Here is a 22619-nt window from a genome sequence, read left to right as displayed (position 1 = left end):
TCTTTCTAAAATGCACCAAGAACAATGACATTTTACATCTTTCTAAAATGCACCAAGAACAATGACATTTTACATCCGTCTAAAATGCACCTAGAACAGTGACATTTTACATCTTTCTAAAATGCACCAAGAACAGTGACATTTTACATCTTTCTAAAATGCACCAAGAACAATGACATTTTACATCTTTCTAAAATGCACCAAGAACAGTGACATTTCACATTAAAGTTCCACAAAAGCAAACAATACCAGTCCAACTTGCAACTTCACTATGAATGGAAACAGAACATCAGCTAAACTTTAGACTTGCCAAAGAAAAATTCTCTCACTAAGAGAGCATCTTGCTGAACAGTAGCCAGCAACTACATAGAGAGGTAATTCTTCAGTCTCTGAACCTTGTTGGAAAGGTTTCCAGATTCCAGCTCCAGCAGTACTTTCTGGAATACCTCAAAAGTGTATTTGAGGTTCTTTGGGTATCGCAGATATAACGCATAGGTCAGTCCCAGCAAATAGCAGCAGGCTCTGCTAATATCGCCAAGACCGCTGAGGACGGTTTTGCCCTCAATCACAATCCCGACATCGACTGACCCATCTTGGTTACGCAGCAGGTAAATCTTCATGACCTCCTCTGCCAACTCCTCTTGAACACTGGCAGATCCATCAGCAGCATCCTGCAGACATTGTAAAGATAACTGTTTAGGGCTCACTTTCAACCTGCATGTCACACAACAAATATAACCTACTAACATAAAAGCACATAGCAGGACATAAAGTGTACAAACTGAACAATACTACTGTGGTGGTCCCAAATTTGTTTTTGATCTCTTTTTAAAAACAGACAAAATAACTAATTAATGCTTCCATATAATTTATTGCTCTCCCCAAACAAAATTGTCACAGAAAATAACATTTGATGTATTTAAAGCAGGACAGACGGTGAAATCAGTCAGTCATCAGTCATCAATCTATAAATGAATGTGGGTGATTAGTACAGTATCTGATGTCCACAGCTGCTCTATACTATATGAAAAGCAGCTTCTTCTTTGTGTGTGGTAAGGAAAAAACAAACTGTACTGCAGCAACTCTATGGTCACCCATGATTACATTGTTAAAAATCACGAAAACTACAGTATTACACTAACCTCAAAGTCCTTGAACAAGACACTGGCATCTTCTGCCAGATGGTCAATGAGACATCGGATGACAACCTCACGTGTCTGTTGAATAGGGATTCCACTCTGCAGAACAAAAAGTCTTTCAGCAACTAACAAAATGCAATTCTACACATTCAAGCAGAGCTTTGATTTTTTGGAAAAACTTTGATGTCAAACCTTTCAATAGAATTTACATTAGAAAAAATTAACTGGAGTTGGAGTGTAGTGATGTTAGAATAAAACAAAACGTAAAATGGTGTGCAGAGGATGTGAGAGATTGAGGGACAGAAAACTAAGGAAGAAAAAGCAAGAACTGTTAAGGATGGCTGGAGGATAGGAGGAGGAATGAGGGAGAGTCAGAGGGGATAAAGATAAGTTGTCTGGTTAGGATACGAATAGGTAATTATAGATGGTAATTAAAGGAGAGAAATGTGAATGAGACAGGTGGAATTATGATTATTGCAAATAAGGTATAAATTGAATAGGTGGAGGATAAATTGTAATACCTGAAGTAGAACACTCATTTGTGCCCGATGTCGCTCTCCTCCAGCACCTTTCTTCGCTTGAAACAAGGACAGCAGTTTAGGTGTATAGAAGTCCAACATTGCCATGAATTTTGGCTCAAGATTCAGTGTGGTGATCCTCTGAAACTCTGCGCTAACCTGAAAGAGATAGAGATGAGAAAAGAGAAAAGAACTGGTGACTGTTCCATTATAATTTTTAGTAGGATGTACGGTCACCAGCCACTTTATTATTTACTCTGCTCTGCTCTACGCCGACACATCACTCTCTGTTGTCCCTGTCCCCATAGACATACATACATAGACGCCTCATTGAGCAGGTTGGCCCGCTGATGCGATACGTCGACGTCGCCGCCATATTGGAGGAGGAAGATCTGCCCCGTTAACTAATACAAGTGAATGGAGTGAACTTTATAAAGCTCCTTCTGCAAAGTGCTGTAAGTTGATGCCTCTCATTTACACATTCACACACATACGAATATATTCAGGAAACAGACAGGAACCAAAAACAACGTCTGTAACGTTCTCTGATGATTATAAACGTTAACTACTCCTTACATGTTCAGTATACAGGTAGGCACCAAACCACCGGATGTATTTTTATAATGTTTTTATGAGTGTTTACAGCTGCCAACGTATGTTACGCTGCTACTGTGATGTTAAATGACAGTTAAATATTGAATCTGTGTCTATAATAACCAGATCCTGACACGTAAATGTGACATCTGTGGGAATAAACAGCACCGTCGTTTTTACACAGTGATTTCTGATAATCTAAGTAATAATAATAACAATCATGGAGACAAAAAATGTAAAAGTCCGCAAATCAAGATAAGAAACTGCAACTGGCAGTGAGCCTGCTTTCTTTTCGTTTAGCAGTGAAGTGATAAACTCCATGACAGAACATTATAAAATATGATATTGTATAAAATAACATTACATGTAAAAAAAAAAAAAAAAAAGTAAAGTTGCAGTGGGCTACTTTTATGAATATACACTATAGGCCTATATAGGTTATAGTTTGTATTATTATTATTGTTGTTGTTGTTGTTGTTGTTATTACTATTTTTCTACATATTATTGACTTTGAATTACAGCTGCTCCCAGCTGTAACGCAAGCAATTTCCCGTCGGGGATTAATTAAGTATTTCTGATTCTGATTAATATATTATGCAGTCAGTAGTCCATAAGGTGACAGTATGGTAGACAGATGTCACATTTACATGTCAGGATCTGGTTATTATAGACACAGATTCAATATTTAACTGTCATTTAACATCACAGTAGCAGCGTAACATACGTTGGCAGCTGTAAACACTTATAAAAACATTATAAAAATACATCCGGTGGTTTGGTGCCTACCTGTATACTGAACATGTAAGGAGGAGTTAACGTTTATAATCATCAGAGAACGTTACAGACGTTGTTTTTGGTTCCTGTCTGTTTCCTGAATATATTCGTACGTGTGTGAATGTGTAAATGAGAGGCATCAACTTACAGCACTTTGCAGAAGGAGCTTTATAAAGTTCACTCCATTCACTTGTATTAGTTAACGGGGCAGATCTTCCTCCTCCAATATGGCGGCGACGTCGACGTACGGTCCAGCGCTCAATGAGGCGTCTATGTATATATGTCTATGCCTGTCCCCCCTTTGATTGGCTAGAATACGTCATAGATACATCCACTGATTGGTTGAAAAAGAAAATATTGACTGCGCTCTCAGTCTGCCAAACATCTATTTTTCGATTGGTCTTTTACGCGGTGGCATAAAACAACAAGGAAGTGTCGGACAGACACAAACCGTATATCTCCGTCGTCAGCGGAATCTCAGGAAAACAGTGCAAAAAACACATCTCTCTATTATAAACCGTTTCAGAGATATTCACAGATATGTAAAACTTACGCCTTTTAGGCGAAGCCGCCCAATCCGTCCCCAGAGAGTTAAACCAGCAGCTACGGAAACATGGAGCACATTTACCCTTCCCCCTCCCCCACCTCACCGCTTGCGCTTGCTCAGCATGCCCTGATGAAAAAATTGGTCATGTCTGAGCATGTTGAGTAGCCCTAAAATACGAATAAATTAGTCATTTTACACCCATTTTTTGGTAAAAAAAAACGGTGTGTTAGCTGAATGAACCGTGTGTTAGCTGAGCAATTTGGTGGCTAGAAAACTGTTAACGAAGTTAGCTAATGTACAACAGCATGGTGGTCAAAGTATTTTTAAAAAAACAAAACAATAAAGTGTGCAGGAAGACAGGGTCGCTATTTAATTACATTTTGCTAGTCTCTACTTACCGGCATATGGAGTCCTCCAAGTGATTTTCACCGCGGTGTCTCTGAGACGTTGCTCGCCTCTTGTTGTTGCAAAAAGCAGGGTAGATATCCCATGGTTCCACTCTCTTTGCGCGGGAATGGCAGCACGTCATGACCTTAAGTTACTCAATTTCTTAAGTTGTTGTTAGAGATGAAGACTATCGAGTTAGAGTAAGTAATAATTAAAGTTCTTGAAACCGATTGTTATAATTGCTCCATACTCAAATATTCTGACTGGTATTTACTGAAAATATTAAGGATATCTTTAAATTATAATTTGTTTGTCAAATACTAATTTTTTTTGTGAAATAAATTTAAATAATAGATGTAAATATAAGGCAAAATTAACTGTTGGATTTTTAAGCATTTATTTTGATAGATCCAAGTGAAATAATCAGTTTTGTGATTTTCAGAGATTTTATTAAGATAATATACTTTTTTATTATTGTGATATATACTAAGGCCCTGAATGACTTTTTAGAGTGCAGCTTAGTGCAAAAACAGGCTGCTCTCGCTCTGAAACGCTCATTTTTCACATAAGCCACTTTTCAGCCTTAGGCGACTGTACAGTGCTAAAACAGCCTCCAATCGCTCTGAAACGCTCATTTTTCACATAAGCCACTTTTCAGCGCTAAAACAGCCTCCAATCGTTCTGAAACGCTCATTTTTGACATAAGCCACTTTTCACCTTTAATGAATGAAATTCCAGGTAAAAACTCCTTTGCCATGAAGAAGATCCAAATTCAACCAGTTCAGGCTAGTAAACCTGTTTGAAAGACCTTTTTTCAGTGAAATGCAGCTTAGTGCAAAAACAGGCTGCTCTCGCTCTGAAACGCTCATTTTTCACATAAGCCACTTTTCAGCCTTAGGCGACTGTACAGTGCTAAAACAGCCTCCAATCGCTCTGAAACGCTCATTTTTGACATAAGCCACTTTTCACCTTTAATGAATGAAATTCCAGGTAAAAACTCCTTTGCCATGAAGAAGATCCAAATTCAACCAGTTCAGGCTAGTAAACCTGTTTGAAAGACCTTTTTTCAGTGAAATGCAGCTTAGTGCAAAAACAGGCTGCTCTCGCTCTGAAACACTCATTTTTCACATAAGCCACTTTTCAGCGCTAAAACAGCCTCCAATCGCTCTGAAACGCTCATTTTTGACATAAGCCACTTTTCACCTTTAATGAATGAAATTCCAGGTAAAAACTCCTTTGCCATGAATAAGATCCAAATTCAACCAGTTCAGGCTAGTAAACCTGTTTGAAAGACCTTTTTTCAGTGAAATGCAGCTTAGTGCAAAAACAGGCTGCTCTCGCTCTGAAACGCTCATTTTTCACATAAGCCACTTTTCAGCCTTAGGCGACTGTACAGTGCAAAAACAGGCTGCTCTCGCTCTGAAACGCTCATTTTTCACATAACCCACTTTTCAGCCTTTATGAATGAAATTCCAGGTAAAAACTCCTTTGCCATGAAGAAGATCCAAATTCAACCAGTTCAGGCTAGTAAACCTGTTTGAAAGACCTTTTTTCAGTGAAATGCAGCTTAGTGCAAAAACAGGCTGCTCTCGCTCTGAAACGCTCATTTTTCACATAAGCCACTTTTCAGCGCTAAAACAGCCTCCAATAGCTCTGAAACGCTCATTTTTGACATAAGCCACTTTTCACCTTTAATGAATGAAATTCCAGGTAAAAACTCCTTTGCCATTATTAAGATCCAAATTCAACTAGTTCAGGCTAGTAAACCTGTTTGAAAGACCTTTTTTCAGTGAAATGCAGCTTAGTGCAAAAACAGGCTGCTCTCGCTCTGAAACGCTCATTTTTCACATAAGCCACTTTTCAGCCTTAGGCGACTGTACAGTGCTAAAACAGCCTCCAATCGCTCTGAAACGCTCATTTTTGACATAAGCCACTTTTCACCTTTAATGAATGAAATTCCAGGTAAAAACTCCTTTGCCATGAAGAAGATCCAAATTCAACCAGTTCAGGCTAGTAAACCTGTTTGAAAGACCTTTTTTCAGTGAAATGCAGCTTAGTGCAAAAACAGGCTGCTCTCGCTCTGAAACGCTCATTTTTCACATAAGCCACTTTTCAGCCTTAGGAGACTGTACAGTGCTAAAACAGCCTCCTATCGCTCTGAAACGCTCATTTTTGACATAACCCACTTTTCAGCCTTAATGAATTAAATTCCAGGTAAAAACTCCTTTGCCATGAAGAAGATCCAAATTCAACAAGTTCAGGCTAGTAAACCTGTTTGAAAGACCTTTTTTCAGTGAAATGCAGCTTAGTGCAAAAACAGGCTGCTCTCGCTCTGAAACGCTCATTTTTCACATAAGCCACTTTTCAGCGCTAAAACAGCCTCCAATCGCTCTGAAACGCTCATTTTTGACATAACCCACTTTTCAGCCTTAACGAATTAAATTCCAGGTAAAAACTCCTTTGCCATGAAGAAGATCCAAATTCAACAAGTTCAGGCTAGTAAACCTGTTTGAAAGACCTTTTTTCAGTGAAATGCAGCTTAGTGCAAAAACAGGCTGCTCTCGCTCTGAAACGCTCATTTTTCACATAAGCCACTTTTCAGCCTTAGGCGACTGTACAGTGCTAAAACAGCCTCCAATCGCTCTGAAACGCTCATTTTTGACATAAGCCACTTTTCACCTTTAATGAATGAAATTCCAGGTAAAAACTCCTTTGCCATGAAGAAGATCCAAATTCAACCAGTTCAGGCTAGTAAACCTGTTTGAAAGACCTTTTTTCAGTGAAATGCAGCTTAGTGCAAAAACAGGCTGCTCTCGCTCTGAAACGCTCATTTTTCACATAAGCCACTTTTCAGCCTTAGGAGACTGTACAGTGCTAAAACAGCCTCCTATCGCTCTGAAACGCTCATTTTTGACATAACCCACTTTTCAGCCTTAATGAATTAAATTCCAGGTAAAAACTCCTTTGCCATGAAGAAGATCCAAATTCAACAAGTTCAGGCTAGTAAACCTGTTTGAAAGACCTTTTTTCAGTGAAATGCAGCTTAGTGCAAAAACAGGCTGCTCTCGCTCTGAAACGCTCATTTTTCACATAAGCCACTTTTCAGCGCTAAAACAGCCTCCAATCGCTCTGAAACGCTCATTTTTGACATAACCCACTTTTCAGCCTTAATGAATTAAATTCCAGGTAAAAACTCCTTTGCCATGAAGAAGATCCAAATTCAACAAGTTCAGGCTAGTAAACCTGTTTGAAAGACCTTTTTTCAGTGAAATGCAGCTTAGTGCAAAAACAGGCTGCTCTCGCTCTGAAACGCTCATTTTTCACATAAGCCACTTTTCAGCCTTAGGCGACTGTACAGTGCTAAAACAGCCTCCAATCGCTCTGAAACGCTCATTTTTCACATAAGCCACTTTTCACCTTTAATGAATGAAATTCCAGGTAAAAACTCCTTTGCCATGAAGAAGATCCAAATTCAACCAGTTCAGGCTAGTAAACCTGTTTGAAAGACCTTTTTTCAGTGAAATGCAGCTTAGTGCAAAAACAGGCTGCTCTCGCTCTGAAACGCTCATTTTTCACATAAGCCACTTTTCAGCCTTAGGAGACTGTACAGTGCTAAAACAGCCTCCTCTCGCTCTGAAACGCTCATTTTTCACATAAGCCACTTTTCAGCGCTAAAACAGCCTCCAATCGCTCTGAAACGCTCATTTTTGACATAACCCACTTTTCAGCCTTAATGAATTAAATTCCAGGTAAAAACTCCTTTGCCATGAAGAAGATCCAAATTCAACCAGTTCAGGCTAGTAAACCTGTTTGAAAGACCTTTTTTCAGTGAAATGCAGCTTAGTGCAAAAACAGGCTGCTCCCGCTCTGAAACGCTCATTTTTCACATAAGCCACTTTTCAGCCTTAGGCGACTGTACAGTGCTAAAACAGCCTCCAATCGCTCTGAAACGCTCATTTTTGACATAAGCCACTTTTCACCTTTAATGAATGAAATTCCAGGTAAAAACTCCTTTGCCATGAAGAAGATCCAAATTCAACCAGTTCAGGCTAGTAAACCTGTTTGAAAGACCTTTTTTCAGTGAAATGCAGCTTAGTGCAAAAACAGGCTGCTCTCGCTCTGAAACGCTCATTTTTCACATAAGCCACTTTTCAGCGCTAAAACAGCCTCCAATCGCTCTGAAACGCTCATTTTTGACATGACCCACTTTTCAGCCTTAATGAATTAAATTCCAGGTAAAAACTCCTTTGCCATGAAGAAGATCCAAATTCAACAAGTTCAGGCTAGTAAACCTGTTTGAAAGACCTTTTTTCAGTGAAATGCAGCTTAGTGCAAAAACAGGCTGCTCTCGCTCTGAAACGCTCATTTTTCACATAAGCCACTTTTCAGCGCTAAAACAGCCTCCAATCGCTCTGAAACGCTCATTTTTGACATAACCCACTTTTCAGCCTTAATGAATTAAATTCCAGGTAAAAACTCCTTTGCCATGAAGAAGATCCAAATTCAACAAGTTCAGGCTAGTAAACCTGTTTGAAAGACCTTTTTTCAGTGAAATGCAGCTTAGTGCAAAAACAGGCTGCTCTCGCTCTGAAACGCTCATTTTTCACATAAGCCACTTTTCAGCCTTAGGCGACTGTACAGTGCTAAAACAGCCTCCAATCGCTCTGAAACGCTCATTTTTGACATAAGCCACTTTTCACCTTTAATGAATGAAATTCCAGGTAAAAACTCCTTTGCCATGAAGAAGATCCAAATTCAACCAGTTCAGGCTAGTAAACCTGTCTGAAAGACCTTTTTTCAGTGAAATGCAGCTTAGTGCAAAAACAGGCTGCTCTCGCTCGGAAAACGCTCATTTTTCACATAAGCCACTTTTCAGCGCTAAAACAGCCTCCAATCGTTCTGAAACGCTCATTTTTGACATAAGCCACTTTTCACCTTTAATGAATGAAATTCCAGGTAAAAACTCCTTTGCCATGAAGAAGATCCAAATTCAACCAGTTCAGGCTAGTAAACCTGTTTGAAAGACCTTTTTTCAGTGAAATGCAGCTTAGTGCAAAAACAGGCTGCTCTCGCTCTGAAACGCTCATTTTTCACATAAGCCACTTTTCAGCCTTAGGCGACTGTACAGTGCTAAAACAGCCTCCAATCGCTCTGAAACGCTCATTTTTGACATAAGCCACTTTTCACCTTTAATGAATGAAATTCCAGGTAAAAACTCCTTTGCCATGAAGAAGATCCAAATTCAACCAGTTCAGGCTAGTAAACCTGTCTGAAAGACCTTTTTTCAGTGAAATGCAGCTTAGTGCAAAAACAGGCTGCTCTCGCTCGGAAACGCTCATTTTTCACATAAGCCACTTTTCAGCGCTAAAACAGCCTCCAATCGTTCTGAAACGCTCATTTTTGACATAAGCCACTTTTCACCTTTAATGAATGAAATTCCAGGTAAAAACTCCTTTGCCATGAAGAAGATCCAAATTCAACCAGTTCAGGCTAGTAAACCTGTTTGAAAGACCTTTTTTCAGTGAAATGCAGCTTAGTGCAAAAACAGGCTGCTCTCGCTCTGAAACGCTCATTTTTCACATAAGCCACTTTTCAGCCTTAGGAGACTGTACAGTGCTAAAACAGCCTCCTCTCGCTCTGAAACGCTCATTTTTCACATAAGCCACTTTTCAGCGCTAAAACAGCCTCCAATCGCTCTGAAACGCTCATTTTTGACATAACCCACTTTTCAGCCTTAATGAATTAAATTCCAGGTAAAAACTCCTTTGCCATGAAGAAGATCCAAATTCAACAAGTTCAGGCTAGTAAACCTGTTTGAAAGACCTTTTTTCAGTGAAATGCAGCTTAGTGCAAAAACAGGCTGCTCTCGCTCTGAAACGCTCATTTTTCACATAAGCCACTTTTCAGCCTTAGGCGACTGTACAGTGCTAAAACAGCCTCCAATCGCTCTGAAACGCTCATTTTTGACATAAGCCACTTTTCACCTTTAATGAATGAAATTCCAGGTAAAAACTCCTTTGCCATGAAGAAGATCCAAATTCAACAAGTTCAGGCTAGTAAACCTGTTTGAAAGACCTTTTTTCAGTGAAATGCAGCTTAGTGCAAAAACAGGCTGCTCTCGTTCTGAAACGCTCATTTTTCACATAAGCCACTTTTCACCTTTAATGAATGAAATTCCAGGTAAAAACTCCTTTGCCATGAAGAAGATCCAAATTCAACCAGTTCAGGCTAGTAAACCTGTTTGAAAGACCTTTTTTCAGTGAAATGCAGCTTAGTGCAAAAACAGGCTGCTCTCGCTCTGAAACGCTCATTTTTCACATAAGCCACTTTTCAGCGCTAAAACAGCCTCCAATCGCTCTGAAACGCTCATTTTTGACATAACCCACTTTTCAGCCTTAATGAATTAAATTCCAGGTAAAAACTCCTTTGCCATGAAGAAGATCCAAATTCAACAAGTTCAGGCTAGTAAACCTGTTTGAAAGACCTTTTTTCAGTGAAATGCAGCTTAGTGCAAAAACAGGCTGCTCTCGCTCTGAAACGCTCATTTTTCACATAAGCCACTTTTCAGCCTTAGGCGACTGTACAGTGCTAAAACAGCCTCCAATCGCTCTGAAACGCTCATTTTTGACATAAGCCACTTTTCACCTTTAATGAATGAAATTCCAGGTAAAAACTCCTTTGCCATGAAGAAGATCCAAATTCAACCAGTTCAGGCTAGTAAACCTGTTTGAAAGACCTTTTTTCAGTGAAATGCAGCTTAGTGCAAAAACAGGCTGCTCTCGCTCTGAAACGCTCATTTTTCACATAAGCCACTTTTCAGCGCTAAAACAGCCTCCAATCGCTCTGAAACGCTCATTTTTGACATAACCCACTTTTCAGCCTTAATGAATTAAATTCCAGGTAAAAACTCCTTTGCCATGAAGAAGATCCAAATTCAACAAGTTCAGGCTAGTAAACCTGTTTGAAAGACCTTTTTTCAGTGAAATGCAGCTTAGTGCAAAAACAGGCTGCTCTCGCTCTGAAACGCTCATTTTTCACATAAGCCACTTTTCAGCCTTAGGCGACTGTACAGTGCTAAAACAGCCTCCAATCGCTCTGAAACGCTCATTTTTGACATAAGCCACTTTTCACCTTTAATGAATGAAATTCCAGGTAAAAACTCCTTTGCCATGAAGAAGATCCAAATTCAACCAGTTCAGGCTAGTAAACCTGTTTGAAAGACCTTTTTTCAGTGAAATGCAGCTTAGTGCAAAAACAGGCTGCTCTCGCTCTGAAACGCTCATTTTTCACATAAGCCACTTTTCAGCGCTAAAACAGCCTCCAATCGCTCTGAAACGCTCATTTTTGACATAACCCACTTTTCAGCCTTAATGAATTAAATTCCAGGTAAAAACTCCTTTGCCATGAAGAAGATCCAAATTCAACAAGTTCAGGCTAGTAAACCTGTTTGAAAGACCTTTTTTCAGTGAAATGCAGCTTAGTGCAAAAACAGGCTGCTCTCGCTCTGAAACGCTCATTTTTCACATAAGCCACTTTTCAGCCTTAGGCGACTGTACAGTGCTAAAACAGCCTCCAATCGCTCTGAAACGCTCATTTTTGACATAAGCCACTTTTCACCTTTAATGAATGAAATTCCAGGTAAAAACTCCTTTGCCATGAAGAAGATCCAAATTCAACAAGTTCAGGCTAGTAAACCTGTTTGAAAGACCTTTTTTCAGTGAAATGCAGCTTAGTGCAAAAACAGGCTGCTCTCGTTCTGAAACGCTCATTTTTCACATAAGCCACTTTTCAGCGCTAAAACAGCCTCCAATCGCTCTGAAACGCTCATTTTTCACATAAGCCACTTTTCACCTTTAATGAATGAAATTCCAGGTAAAAACTCCTTTGCCATGAAGAAGATCCAAATTCAACCAGTTCAGGCTAGTAAACCTGTTTGAAAGACCTTTTTTCAGTGAAATGCAGCTTAGTGCAAAAACAGGCTGCTCTCGCTCTGAAACGCTCATTTTTCACATAAGCCACTTTTCAGCGCTAAAACAGCCTCCAATCGCTCTGAAACGCTCATTTTTGACATAACCCACTTTTCAGCCTTAATGAATTAAATTCCAGGTAAAAACTCCTTTGCCATGAAGAAGATCCAAATTCAACAAGTTCAGGCTAGTAAACCTGTTTGAAAGACCTTTTTTCAGTGAAATGCAGCTTAGTGCAAAAACAGGCTGCTCTCGCTCTGAAACGCTCATTTTTCACATAAGCCACTTTTCAGCCTTAGGCGACTGTACAGTGCTAAAACAGCCTCCAATCGCTCTGAAACGCTCATTTTTGACATAAGCCACTTTTCACCTTTAATGAATGAAATTCCAGGTAAAAACTCCTTTGCCATGAAGAAGATCCAAATTCAACCAGTTCAGGCTAGTAAACCTGTTTGAAAGACCTTTTTTCAGTGAAATGCAGCTTAGTGCAAAAACAGGCTGCTCTCGCTCTGAAACGCTCATTTTTCACATAAGCCACTTTTCAGCGTTAGGCGACTGTACAGTGCTAAAACAGCCTCCAATCGCTCTGAAACGCTCATTTTTGACATAAGCCACTTTTCACCTTTAATGAATGAAATTCCAGGTAAAAACTCCTTTGCCATGAAGAAGATCCAAATTCAACCAGTTCAGGCTAGTAAACCTGTTTGAAAGACCTTTTTTCAGTGAAATGCAGCTTAGTGCAAAAACAGGCTGCTCTCGCTCTGAAACGCTCATTTTTCACATAAGCCACTTTTCAGCGCTAAAACAGCCTCCAATCGCTCTGAAACGCTCATTTTTGACATAAGCCACTTTTCACCCTTAATGAATGAAATTCCAGGTAAAAACTCCTTTGCCATGAAGAAGATCCAAATTCAACAAGTTCAGGCTAGTAAACCTGTTTGAAAGACCTTTTTTCAGTGAAATGCAGCTTAGTGCAAAAACAGGCTGCTCTCGTTCTGAAACGCTCATTTTTCACATAAGCCACTTTTCACCTTTAATGAATGAAATTCCAGGTAAAAACTCCTTTGCCATGAAGAAGATCCAAATTCAACCAGTTCAGGCTAGTAAACCTGTTTGAAAGACCTTTTTTCAGTGAAATGCAGCTTAGTGCAAAAACAGGCTGCTCTCGCTCTGAAACGCTCATTTTTCACATAAGCCACTTTTCAGCGCTAAAACAGCCTCCAATCGCTCTGAAACGCTCATTTTTGACATAACCCACTTTTCAGCCTTAATGAATTAAATTCCAGGTAAAAACTCCTTTGCCATGAAGAAGATCCAAATTCAACAAGTTCAGGCTAGTAAACCTGTTTGAAAGACCTTTTTTCAGTGAAATGCAGCTTAGTGCAAAAACAGGCTGCTCTCGCTCTGAAACGCTCATTTTTCACATAAGCCACTTTTCAGCCTTAGGCGACTGTACAGTGCTAAAACAGCCTCCAATCGCTCTGAAACGCTCATTTTTGACATAAGCCACTTTTCACCTTTAATGAATGAAATTCCAGGTAAAAACTCCTTTGCCATGAAGAAGATCCAAATTCAACCAGTTCAGGCTAGTAAACCTGTTTGAAAGACCTTTTTTCAGTGAAATGCAGCTTAGTGCAAAAACAGGCTGCTCTCGCTCTGAAACGCTCATTTTTCACATAAGCCACTTTTCAGCGCTAAAACAGCCTCCAATCGCTCTGAAACGCTCATTTTTGACATAACCCACTTTTCAGCCTTAATGAATTAAATTCCAGGTAAAAACTCCTTTGCCATGAAGAAGATCCAAATTCAACAAGTTCAGGCTAGTAAACCTGTTTGAAAGACCTTTTTTCAGTGAAATGCAGCTTAGTGCAAAAACAGGCTGCTCTCGCTCTGAAACGCTCATTTTTCACATAAGCCACTTTTCAGCCTTAGGCGACTGTACAGTGCTAAAACAGCCTCCAATCGCTCTGAAACGCTCATTTTTGACATAAGCCACTTTTCACCTTTAATGAATGAAATTCCAGGTAAAAACTCCTTTGCCATGAAGAAGATCCAAATTCAACAAGTTCAGGCTAGTAAACCTGTTTGAAAGACCTTTTTTCAGTGAAATGCAGCTTAGTGCAAAAACAGGCTGCTCTCGTTCTGAAACGCTCATTTTTCACATAAGCCACTTTTCAGCGCTAAAACAGCCTCCAATCGCTCTGAAACGCTCATTTTTCACATAAGCCACTTTTCACCTTTAATGAATGAAATTCCAGGTAAAAACTCCTTTGCCATGAAGAAGATCCAAATTCAACCAGTTCAGGCTAGTAAACCTGTTTGAAAGACCTTTTTTCAGTGAAATGCAGCTTAGTGCAAAAACAGGCTGCTCTCGCTCTGAAACGCTCATTTTTCACATAAGCCACTTTTCAGCGCTAAAACAGCCTCCAATCGCTCTGAAACGCTCATTTTTGACATAACCCACTTTTCAGCCTTAATGAATTAAATTCCAGGTAAAAACTCCTTTGCCATGAAGAAGATCCAAATTCAACAAGTTCAGGCTAGTAAACCTGTTTGAAAGACCTTTTTTCAGTGAAATGCAGCTTAGTGCAAAAACAGGCTGCTCTCGCTCTGAAACGCTCATTTTTCACATAAGCCACTTTTCAGCCTTAGGCGACTGTACAGTGCTAAAACAGCCTCCAATCGCTCTGAAACGCTCATTTTTGACATAAGCCACTTTTCACCTTTAATGAATGAAATTCCAGGTAAAAACTCCTTTGCCATGAAGAAGATCCAAATTCAACCAGTTCAGGCTAGTAAACCTGTTTGAAAGACCTTTTTTCAGTGAAATGCAGCTTAGTGCAAAAACAGGCTGCTCTCGCTCTGAAACGCTCATTTTTCACATAAGCCACTTTTCAGCGCTAAAACAGCCTCCAATCGCTCTGAAACGCTCATTTTTGACATAACCCACTTTTCAGCCTTAATGAATTAAATTCCAGGTAAAAACTCCTTTGCCATGAAGAAGATCCAAATTCAACAAGTTCAGGCTAGTAAACCTGTTTGAAAGACCTTTTTTCAGTGAAATGCAGCTTAGTGCAAAAACAGGCTGCTCTCGCTCTGAAACGCTCATTTTTCACATAAGCCACTTTTCAGCCTTAGGCGACTGTACAGTGCTAAAACAGCCTCCAATCGCTCTGAAACGCTCATTTTTGACATAAGCCACTTTTCACCTTTAATGAATGAAATTCCAGGTAAAAACTCCTTTGCCATGAAGAAGATCCAAATTCAACCAGTTCAGGCTAGTAAACCTGTTTGAAAGACCTTTTTTCAGTGAAATGCAGCTTAGTGCAAAAACAGGCTGCTCTCGCTCTGAAACGCTCATTTTTCACATAAGCCACTTTTCAGCCTTAGGAGACTGTACAGTGCTAAAACAGCCTCCTATCGCTCTGAAACGCTCATTTTTCACATAAGCCACTTTTCAGCGCTAAAACAGCCTCCAATCGCTCTGAAACGCTCATTTTTGACATAACCCACTTTTCAGCCTTAATGAATTAAATTCCAGGTAAAAACTCCTTTGCCATGAAGAAGATCCAAATTCAACAAGTTCAGGCTAGTAAACCTGTTTGAAAGACCTTTTTTCAGTGAAATGCAGCTTAGTGCAAAAACAGGCTGCTCTCGCTCTGAAACGCTCATTTTTCACATAAGCCACTTTTCAGCCTTAGGCGACTGTACAGTGCTAAAACAGCCTCCAATCGCTCTGAAACGCTCATTTTTCACATAAGCCACTTTTCACCTTTAATGAATGAAATTCCAGGTAAAAACTCCTTTGCCATGAAGAAGATCCAAATTCAACCAGTTCAGGCTAGTAAACCTGTTTGAAAGACCTTTTTTCAGTGAAATGCAGCTTAGTGCAAAAACAGGCTGCTCTCGCTCTGAAACGCTCATTTTTCACATAAGCCACTTTTCAGCCTTAGGAGACTGTACAGTGCTAAAACAGCCTCCTATCGCTCTGAAACGCTCATTTTTCACATAAGCCACTTTTCAGCGCTAAAACAGCCTCCAATCGCTCTGAAACGCTCATTTTTGACATAACCCACTTTTCAGCCTTAATGAATTAAATTCCAGGTAAAAACTCCTTTGCCATGAAGAAGATCCAAATTCAACCAGTTCAGGCTAGTAAACCTGTTTGAAAGACCTTTTTTCAGTGAAATGCAGCTTAGTGCAAAAACAGGCTGCTCTCGCTCTGAAACGCTCATTTTTCACATAAGCCACTTTTCAGCGCTAAAACAGCCTCCAATCGCTCTGAAACGCTCATTTTTCACATAAGCCACTTTTCACCTTTAATGAATGAAATTCCAGGTAAAAACTCCTTTGCCATGAAGAAGATCCAAATTCAACCAGTTCAGGCTAGTAAACCTGTTTGAAAGACCTTTTTTCAGTGAAATGCAGCTTAGTGCAAAAACAGGCTGCTCTCCCTCTGAAACGCTCATTTTTCACATAAGCCACTTTTCAGCGCTAAAACAGCCTCCAATCGCTCTGAAACGCTCATTTTTGACATAACCCACTTTTCAGCCTTAATGAATTAAATTCCAGGTAAAAACTCCTTTGCCATGAAGAAGATCCAAATTCAACAAGTTCAGGCTAGTAAACCTGTTTGAAAGACCTTTTTTCAGTGAAATGCAGCTTAGTGCAAAAACAGGCTGCTCTCGCTCTGAAACGCTCATTTTTCACATAAGCCACTTTTCAGCGCTAAAACAGCCTCCAATCGCTCTGAAACGCTCATTTTTCACATAAGCCACTTTTCACCTTTAATGAATGAAATTCCAGGTAAAAACTCCTTTGCCATGAAGAAGATCCAAATTCAACCAGTTCAGGCTAGTAAACCTGTTTGAAAGACCTTTTTTCAGTGAAATGCAGCTTAGTGCAAAAACAGGCTGCTCTCGCTCTGAAACGCTCATTTTTCACATAAGCCACTTTTCAGCGCTAAAACAGCCTCCAATCGCTCTGAAACGCTCATTTTTGACATAACCCACTTTTCAGCCTTAATGAATTAAATTCCAGGTAAAAACTCCTTTGCCATGAAGAAGATCCAAATTCAACAAGTTCAGGCTAGTAAACCTGTTTGAAAGACCTTTTTTCAGTGAAATGCAGCTTAGTGCAAAAACAGGCTGCTCTCGCTCTGAAACGCTCATTTTTCACATAAGCCACTTTTCAGCCTTAGGCGACTGTACAGTGCTAAAACAGCCTCCAATCGCTCTGAAACGCTCATTTTTGACATAAGCCACTTTTCACCTTTAATGAATGAAATTCCAGGTAAAAACTCCTTTGCCATGAAGAAGATCCAAATTCAACCAGTTCAGGCTAGTAAACCTGTTTGAAAGACCTTTTTTCAGTGAAATGCAGCTTAGTGCAAAAACAGGCTGCTCTCGCTCTGAAACGCTCATTTTTCACATAAGCCACTTTTCAGCGCTAAAACAGCCTCCAATCGCTCTGAAACGCTCATTTTTCACATAAGCCACTTTTCACCTTTAATGAATGAAATTCCAGGTAAAAACTCCTTTGCCATGAAGAAGATCCAAATTCAACCAGTTCAGGCTAGTAAACCTGTTTGAAAGACCTTTTTTCAGTGAAATGCAGCTTAGTGCAAAAACAGGCTGCTCTCCCTCTGAAACGCTCATTTTTCACATAAGCCACTTTTCAGCGCTAAAACAGCCTCCAATCGCTCTGAAACGCTCATTTTTGACATAACCCACTTTTCAGCCTTAATGAATTAAATTCCAGGTAAAAACTCCTTTGCCATGAAGAAGATCCAAATTCAACAAGTTCAGGCTAGTAAACCTGTTTGAAAGACCTTTTTTCAGTGAAATGCAGCTTAGTGCAAAAACAGGCTGCTCTCGCTCTGAAACGCTCATTTTTCACATAAGCCACTTTTCAGCCTTAGGCGACTGTACAGTGCTAAAACAGCCTCCAATCGCTCTGAAACGCTCATTTTTGACATAAGCCACTTTTCACCTTTAATGAATGAAATTCCAGGTAAAAACTCCTTTGCCATGAAGAAGATCCAAATTCAACCAGTTCAGGCTAGTAAACCTGTTTGAAAGACCTTTTTTCAGTGAAATGCAGCTTAGTGCAAAAACAGGCTGCTCTCGCTCTGAAACGCTCATTTTTCACATAAGCCACTTTTCAGCCTTAGGAGACTGTACAGTGCTAAAACAGCCTCCTATCGCTCTGAAACGCTCATTTTTCACATAAGCCACTTTTCAGCGCTAAAACAGCCTCCAATCGCTCTGAAACGCTCATTTTTGACATAACCCACTTTTCAGCCTTAATGAATTAAATTCCAGGTAAAAACTCCTTTGCCATGAAGAAGATCCAAATTCAACAAGTTCAGGCTAGTAAACCTGTTTGAAAGACCTTTTTTCAGTGAAATGCAGCTTAGTGCAAAAACAGGCTGCTCTCGCTCTGAAACGCTCATTTTTCACATAAGCCACTTTTCAGCCTTAGGCGACTGTACAGTGCTAAAACAGCCTCCAATCGCTCTGAAACGCTCATTTTTCACATAAGCCACTTTTCACCTTTAATGAATGAAATTCCAGGTAAAAACTCCTTTGCCATGAAGAAGATCCAAATTCAACCAGTTCAGGCTAGTAAACCTGTTTGAAAGACCTTTTTTCAGTGAAATGCAGCTTAGTGCAAAAACAGGCTGCTCTCGCTCTGAAACGCTCATTTTTCACATAAGCCACTTTTCAGCCTTAGGAGACTGTACAGTGCTAAAACAGCCTCCTATCGCTCTGAAACGCTCATTTTTCACATAAGCCACTTTTCAGCGCTAAAACAGCCTCCAATCGCTCTGAAACGCTCATTTTTGACATAACCCACTTTTCAGCCTTAATGAATTAAATTCCAGGTAAAAACTCCTTTGCCATGAAGAAGATCCAAATTCAACCAGTTCAGGCTAGTAAACCTGTTTGAAAGACCTTTTTTCAGTGAAATGCAGCTTAGTGCAAAAACAGGCTGCTCTCGCTCTGAAACGCTCATTTTTCACATAAGCCACTTTTCAGCGCTAAAACAGCCTCCAATCGCTCTGAAACGCTCATTTTTCACATAAGCCACTTTTCACCTTTAATGAATGAAATTCCAGGTAAAAACTCCTTTGCCATGAAGAAGATCCAAATTCAACCAGTTCAGGCTAGTAAACCTGTTTGAAAGACCTTTTTTCAGTGAAATGCAGCTTAGTGCAAAAACAGGCTGCTCTCCCTCTGAAACGCTCATTTTTCACATAAGCCACTTTTCAGCGCTAAAACAGCCTCCAATCGCTCTGAAACGCTCATTTTTGACATAACCCACTTTTCAGCCTTAATGAATTAAATTCCAGGTAAAAACTCCTTTGCCATGAAGAAGATCCAAATTCAACAAGTTCAGGCTAGTAAACCTGTTTGAAAGACCTTTTTTCAGTGAAATGCAGCTTAGTGCAAAAACAGGCTGCTCTCGCTCTGAAACGCTCATTTTTCACATAAGCCACTTTTCAGCGCTAAAACAGCCTCCAATCGCTCTGAAACGCTCATTTTTCACATAAGCCACTTTTCACCTTTAATGAATGAAATTCCAGGTAAAAACTCCTTTGCCATGAAGAAGATCCAAATTCAACCAGTTCAGGCTAGTAAACCTGTTTGAAAGACCTTTTTTCAGTGAAATGCAGCTTAGTGCAAAAACAGGCTGCTCTCGCTCTGAAACGCTCATTTTTCACATAAGCCACTTTTCAGCGCTAAAACAGCCTCCAATCGCTCTGAAACGCTCATTTTTGACATAACCCACTTTTCAGCCTTAATGAATTAAATTCCAGGTAAAAACTCCTTTGCCATGAAGAAGATCCAAATTCAACAAGTTCAGGCTAGTAAACCTGTTTGAAAGACCTTTTTTCAGTGAAATGCAGCTTAGTGCAAAAACAGGCTGCTCTCGCTCTGAAACGCTCATTTTTCACATAAGCCACTTTTCAGCCTTAGGCGACTGTACAGTGCTAAAACAGCCTCCAATCGCTCTGAAACGCTCATTTTTGACATAAGCCACTTTTCACCTTTAATGAATGAAATTCCAGGTAAAAACTCCTTTGCCATGAAGAAGATCCAAATTCAACCAGTTCAGGCTAGTAAACCTGTTTGAAAGACCTTTTTTCAGTGAAATGCAGCTTAGTGCAAAAACAGGCTGCTCTCGCTCTGAAACGCTCATTTTTCACATAAGCCACTTTTCAGCGCTAAAACAGCCTCCAATCGCTCTGAAACGCTCATTTTTGACATAACCCACTTTTCAGCCTTAATGAATTAAATTCCAGGTAAAAACTCCTTTGCCATGAAGAAGATCCAAATTCAACAAGTTCAGGCTAGTAAACCTGTTTGAAAGACCTTTTTTCAGTGAAATGCAGCTTAGTGCAAAAACAGGCTGCTCTCGCTCTGAAACGCTCATTTTTCACATAAGCCACTTTTCAGCCTTAGGCGACTGTACAGTGCTAAAACAGCCTCCAATCGCTCTGAAACGCTCATTTTTGACATAAGCCACTTTTCACCTTTAATGAATGAAATTCCAGGTAAAAACTCCTTTGCCATGAAGAAGATCCAAATTCAACCAGTTCAGGCTAGTAAACCTGTTTGAAAGACCTTTTTTCAGTGAAATGCAGCTTAGTGCAAAAACAGGCTGCTCTCGCTCTGAAACGCTCATTTTTCACATAAGCCACTTTTCAGCGCTAAAACAGCCTCCAATCGCTCTGAAACGCTCATTTTTCACATAAGCCACTTTTCACCTTTAATGAATGAAATTCCAGGTAAAAACTCCTTTGCCATGAAGAAGATCCAAATTCAACCAGTTCAGGCTAGTAAACCTGTTTGAAAGACCTTTTTTCAGTGAAATGCAGCTTAGTGCAAAAACAGGCTGCTCTCCCTCTGAAACGCTCATTTTTCACATAAGCCACTTTTCAGCGCTAAAACAGCCTCCAATCGCTCTGAAACGCTCATTTTTGACATAACCCACTTTTCAGCCTTAATGAATTAAATTCCAGGTAAAAACTCCTTTGCCATGAAGAAGATCCAAATTCAACAAGTTCAGGCTAGTAAACCTGTTTGAAAGACCTTTTTTCAGTGAAATGCAGCTTAGTGCAAAAACAGGCTGCTCTCGCTCTGAAACGCTCATTTTTCACATAAGCCACTTTTCAGCGCTAAAACAGCCTCCAATCGCTCTGAAACGCTCATTTTTCACATAAGCCACTTTTCACCTTTAATGAATGAAATTCCAGGTAAAAACTCCTTTGCCATGAAGAAGATCCAAATTCAACCAGTTCAGGCTAGTAAACCTGTTTGAAAGACCTTTTTTCAGTGAAATGCAGCTTAGTGCAAAAACAGGCTGCTCTCCCTCTGAAACGCTCATTTTTCACATAAGCCACTTTTCAGCGCTAAAACAGCCTCCAATCGCTCTGAAACGCTCATTTTTGACATAACCCACTTTTCAGCCTTAATGAATTAAATTCCAGGTAAAAACTCCTTTGCCATGAAGAAGATCCAAATTCAACAAGTTCAGGCTAGTAAACCTGTTTGAAAGACCTTTTTTCAGTGAAATGCAGCTTAGTGCAAAAACAGGCTGCTCTCGCTCTGAAACGCTCATTTTTCACATAAGCCACTTTTCAGCGCTAAAACAGCCTCCAATCGCTCTGAAACGCTCATTTTTCACATAAGCCACTTTTCACCTTTAATGAATGAAATTCCAGGTAAAAACTCCTTTGCCATGAAGAAGATCCAAATTCAACCAGTTCAGGCTAGTAAACCTGTTTGAAAGACCTTTTTTCAGTGAAATGCAGCTTAGTGCAAAAACAGGCTGCTCTCGCTCTGAAACGCTCATTTTTCACATAAGCCACTTTTCAGCGCTAAAACAGCCTCCAATCGCTCTGAAACGCTCATTTTTGACATAACCCACTTTTCAGCCTTAATGAATTAAATTCCAGGTAAAAACTCCTTTGCCATGAAGAAGATCCAAATTCAACAAGTTCAGGCTAGTAAACCTGTTTGAAAGACCTTTTTTCAGTGAAATGCAGCTTAGTGCAAAAACAGGCTGCTCTCGCTCTGAAACGCTCATTTTTCACATAAGCCACTTTTCAGCGCTAAAACAGCCTCCAATCGCTCTGAAACGCTCATTTTTCACATAAGCCACTTTTCACCTTTAATGAATGAAATTCCAGGTAAAAACTCCTTTGCCATGAAGAAGATCCAAATTCAACCAGTTCAGGCTAGTAAACCTGTTTGAAAGACCTTTTTTCAGTGAAATGCAGCTTAGTGCAAAAACAGGCTGCTCTCGCTCTGAAACGCTCATTTTTCACATAAGCCACTTTTCAGCCTTAGGAGACTGTACAGTGCTAAAACAGCCTCCTATCGCTCTGAAACGCTCATTTTTCACATAAGCCACTTTTCAGCGCTAAAACAGCCTCCAATCGCTCTGAAACGCTCATTTTTGACATAACCCACTTTTCAGCCTTAATGAATTAAATTCCAGGTAAAAACTCCTTTGCCATGAAGAAGATCCAAATTCAACCAGTTCAGGCTAGTAAACCTGTTTGAAAGACCTTTTTTCAGTGAAATGCAGCTTAGTGCAAAAACAGGCTGCTCTCGCTCTGAAACGCTCATTTTTCACATAAGCCACTTTTCAGCGCTAAAACAGCCTCCAATCGCTCTGAAAC

General features: G+C 39.9%; 1 protein-coding gene across 1 annotated transcript; it reads right to left on the bottom strand.

The window, feature by feature from the left end:
• Positions 1-362: 362 nt before the first annotated feature.
• Positions 363-4044, bottom strand: LOC311253749 (uncharacterized protein; the record flags this gene model as incomplete). Its single annotated transcript, XM_084384230.1, has 4 exons — positions 3971-4044; positions 1661-1816; positions 1143-1238; positions 363-671 (listed from the first exon to the last, which is right to left on the bottom strand). The coding sequence occupies exons 1-4, from the start codon at positions 3974-3976 to the stop codon at positions 363-365; spliced, it is 567 nt and encodes a 188-aa protein (XP_084240356.1). The 5' UTR covers positions 3977-4044.
• Positions 4045-22619: the final 18575 nt, after the last annotated feature.

Source organism: Pagrus pagrus, assembly GCF_965226575.1.
Source record: "Pagrus pagrus genome assembly, contig: HAP1_SCAFFOLD_41, whole genome shotgun sequence".
In the NCBI taxonomy this organism is placed as follows: domain Eukaryota; kingdom Metazoa; phylum Chordata; class Actinopteri; order Spariformes; family Sparidae; genus Pagrus; species Pagrus pagrus.
Note: the sequence above shows the minus strand (reverse complement) of the source record. Positions and strands in the feature narration are given on the sequence as shown.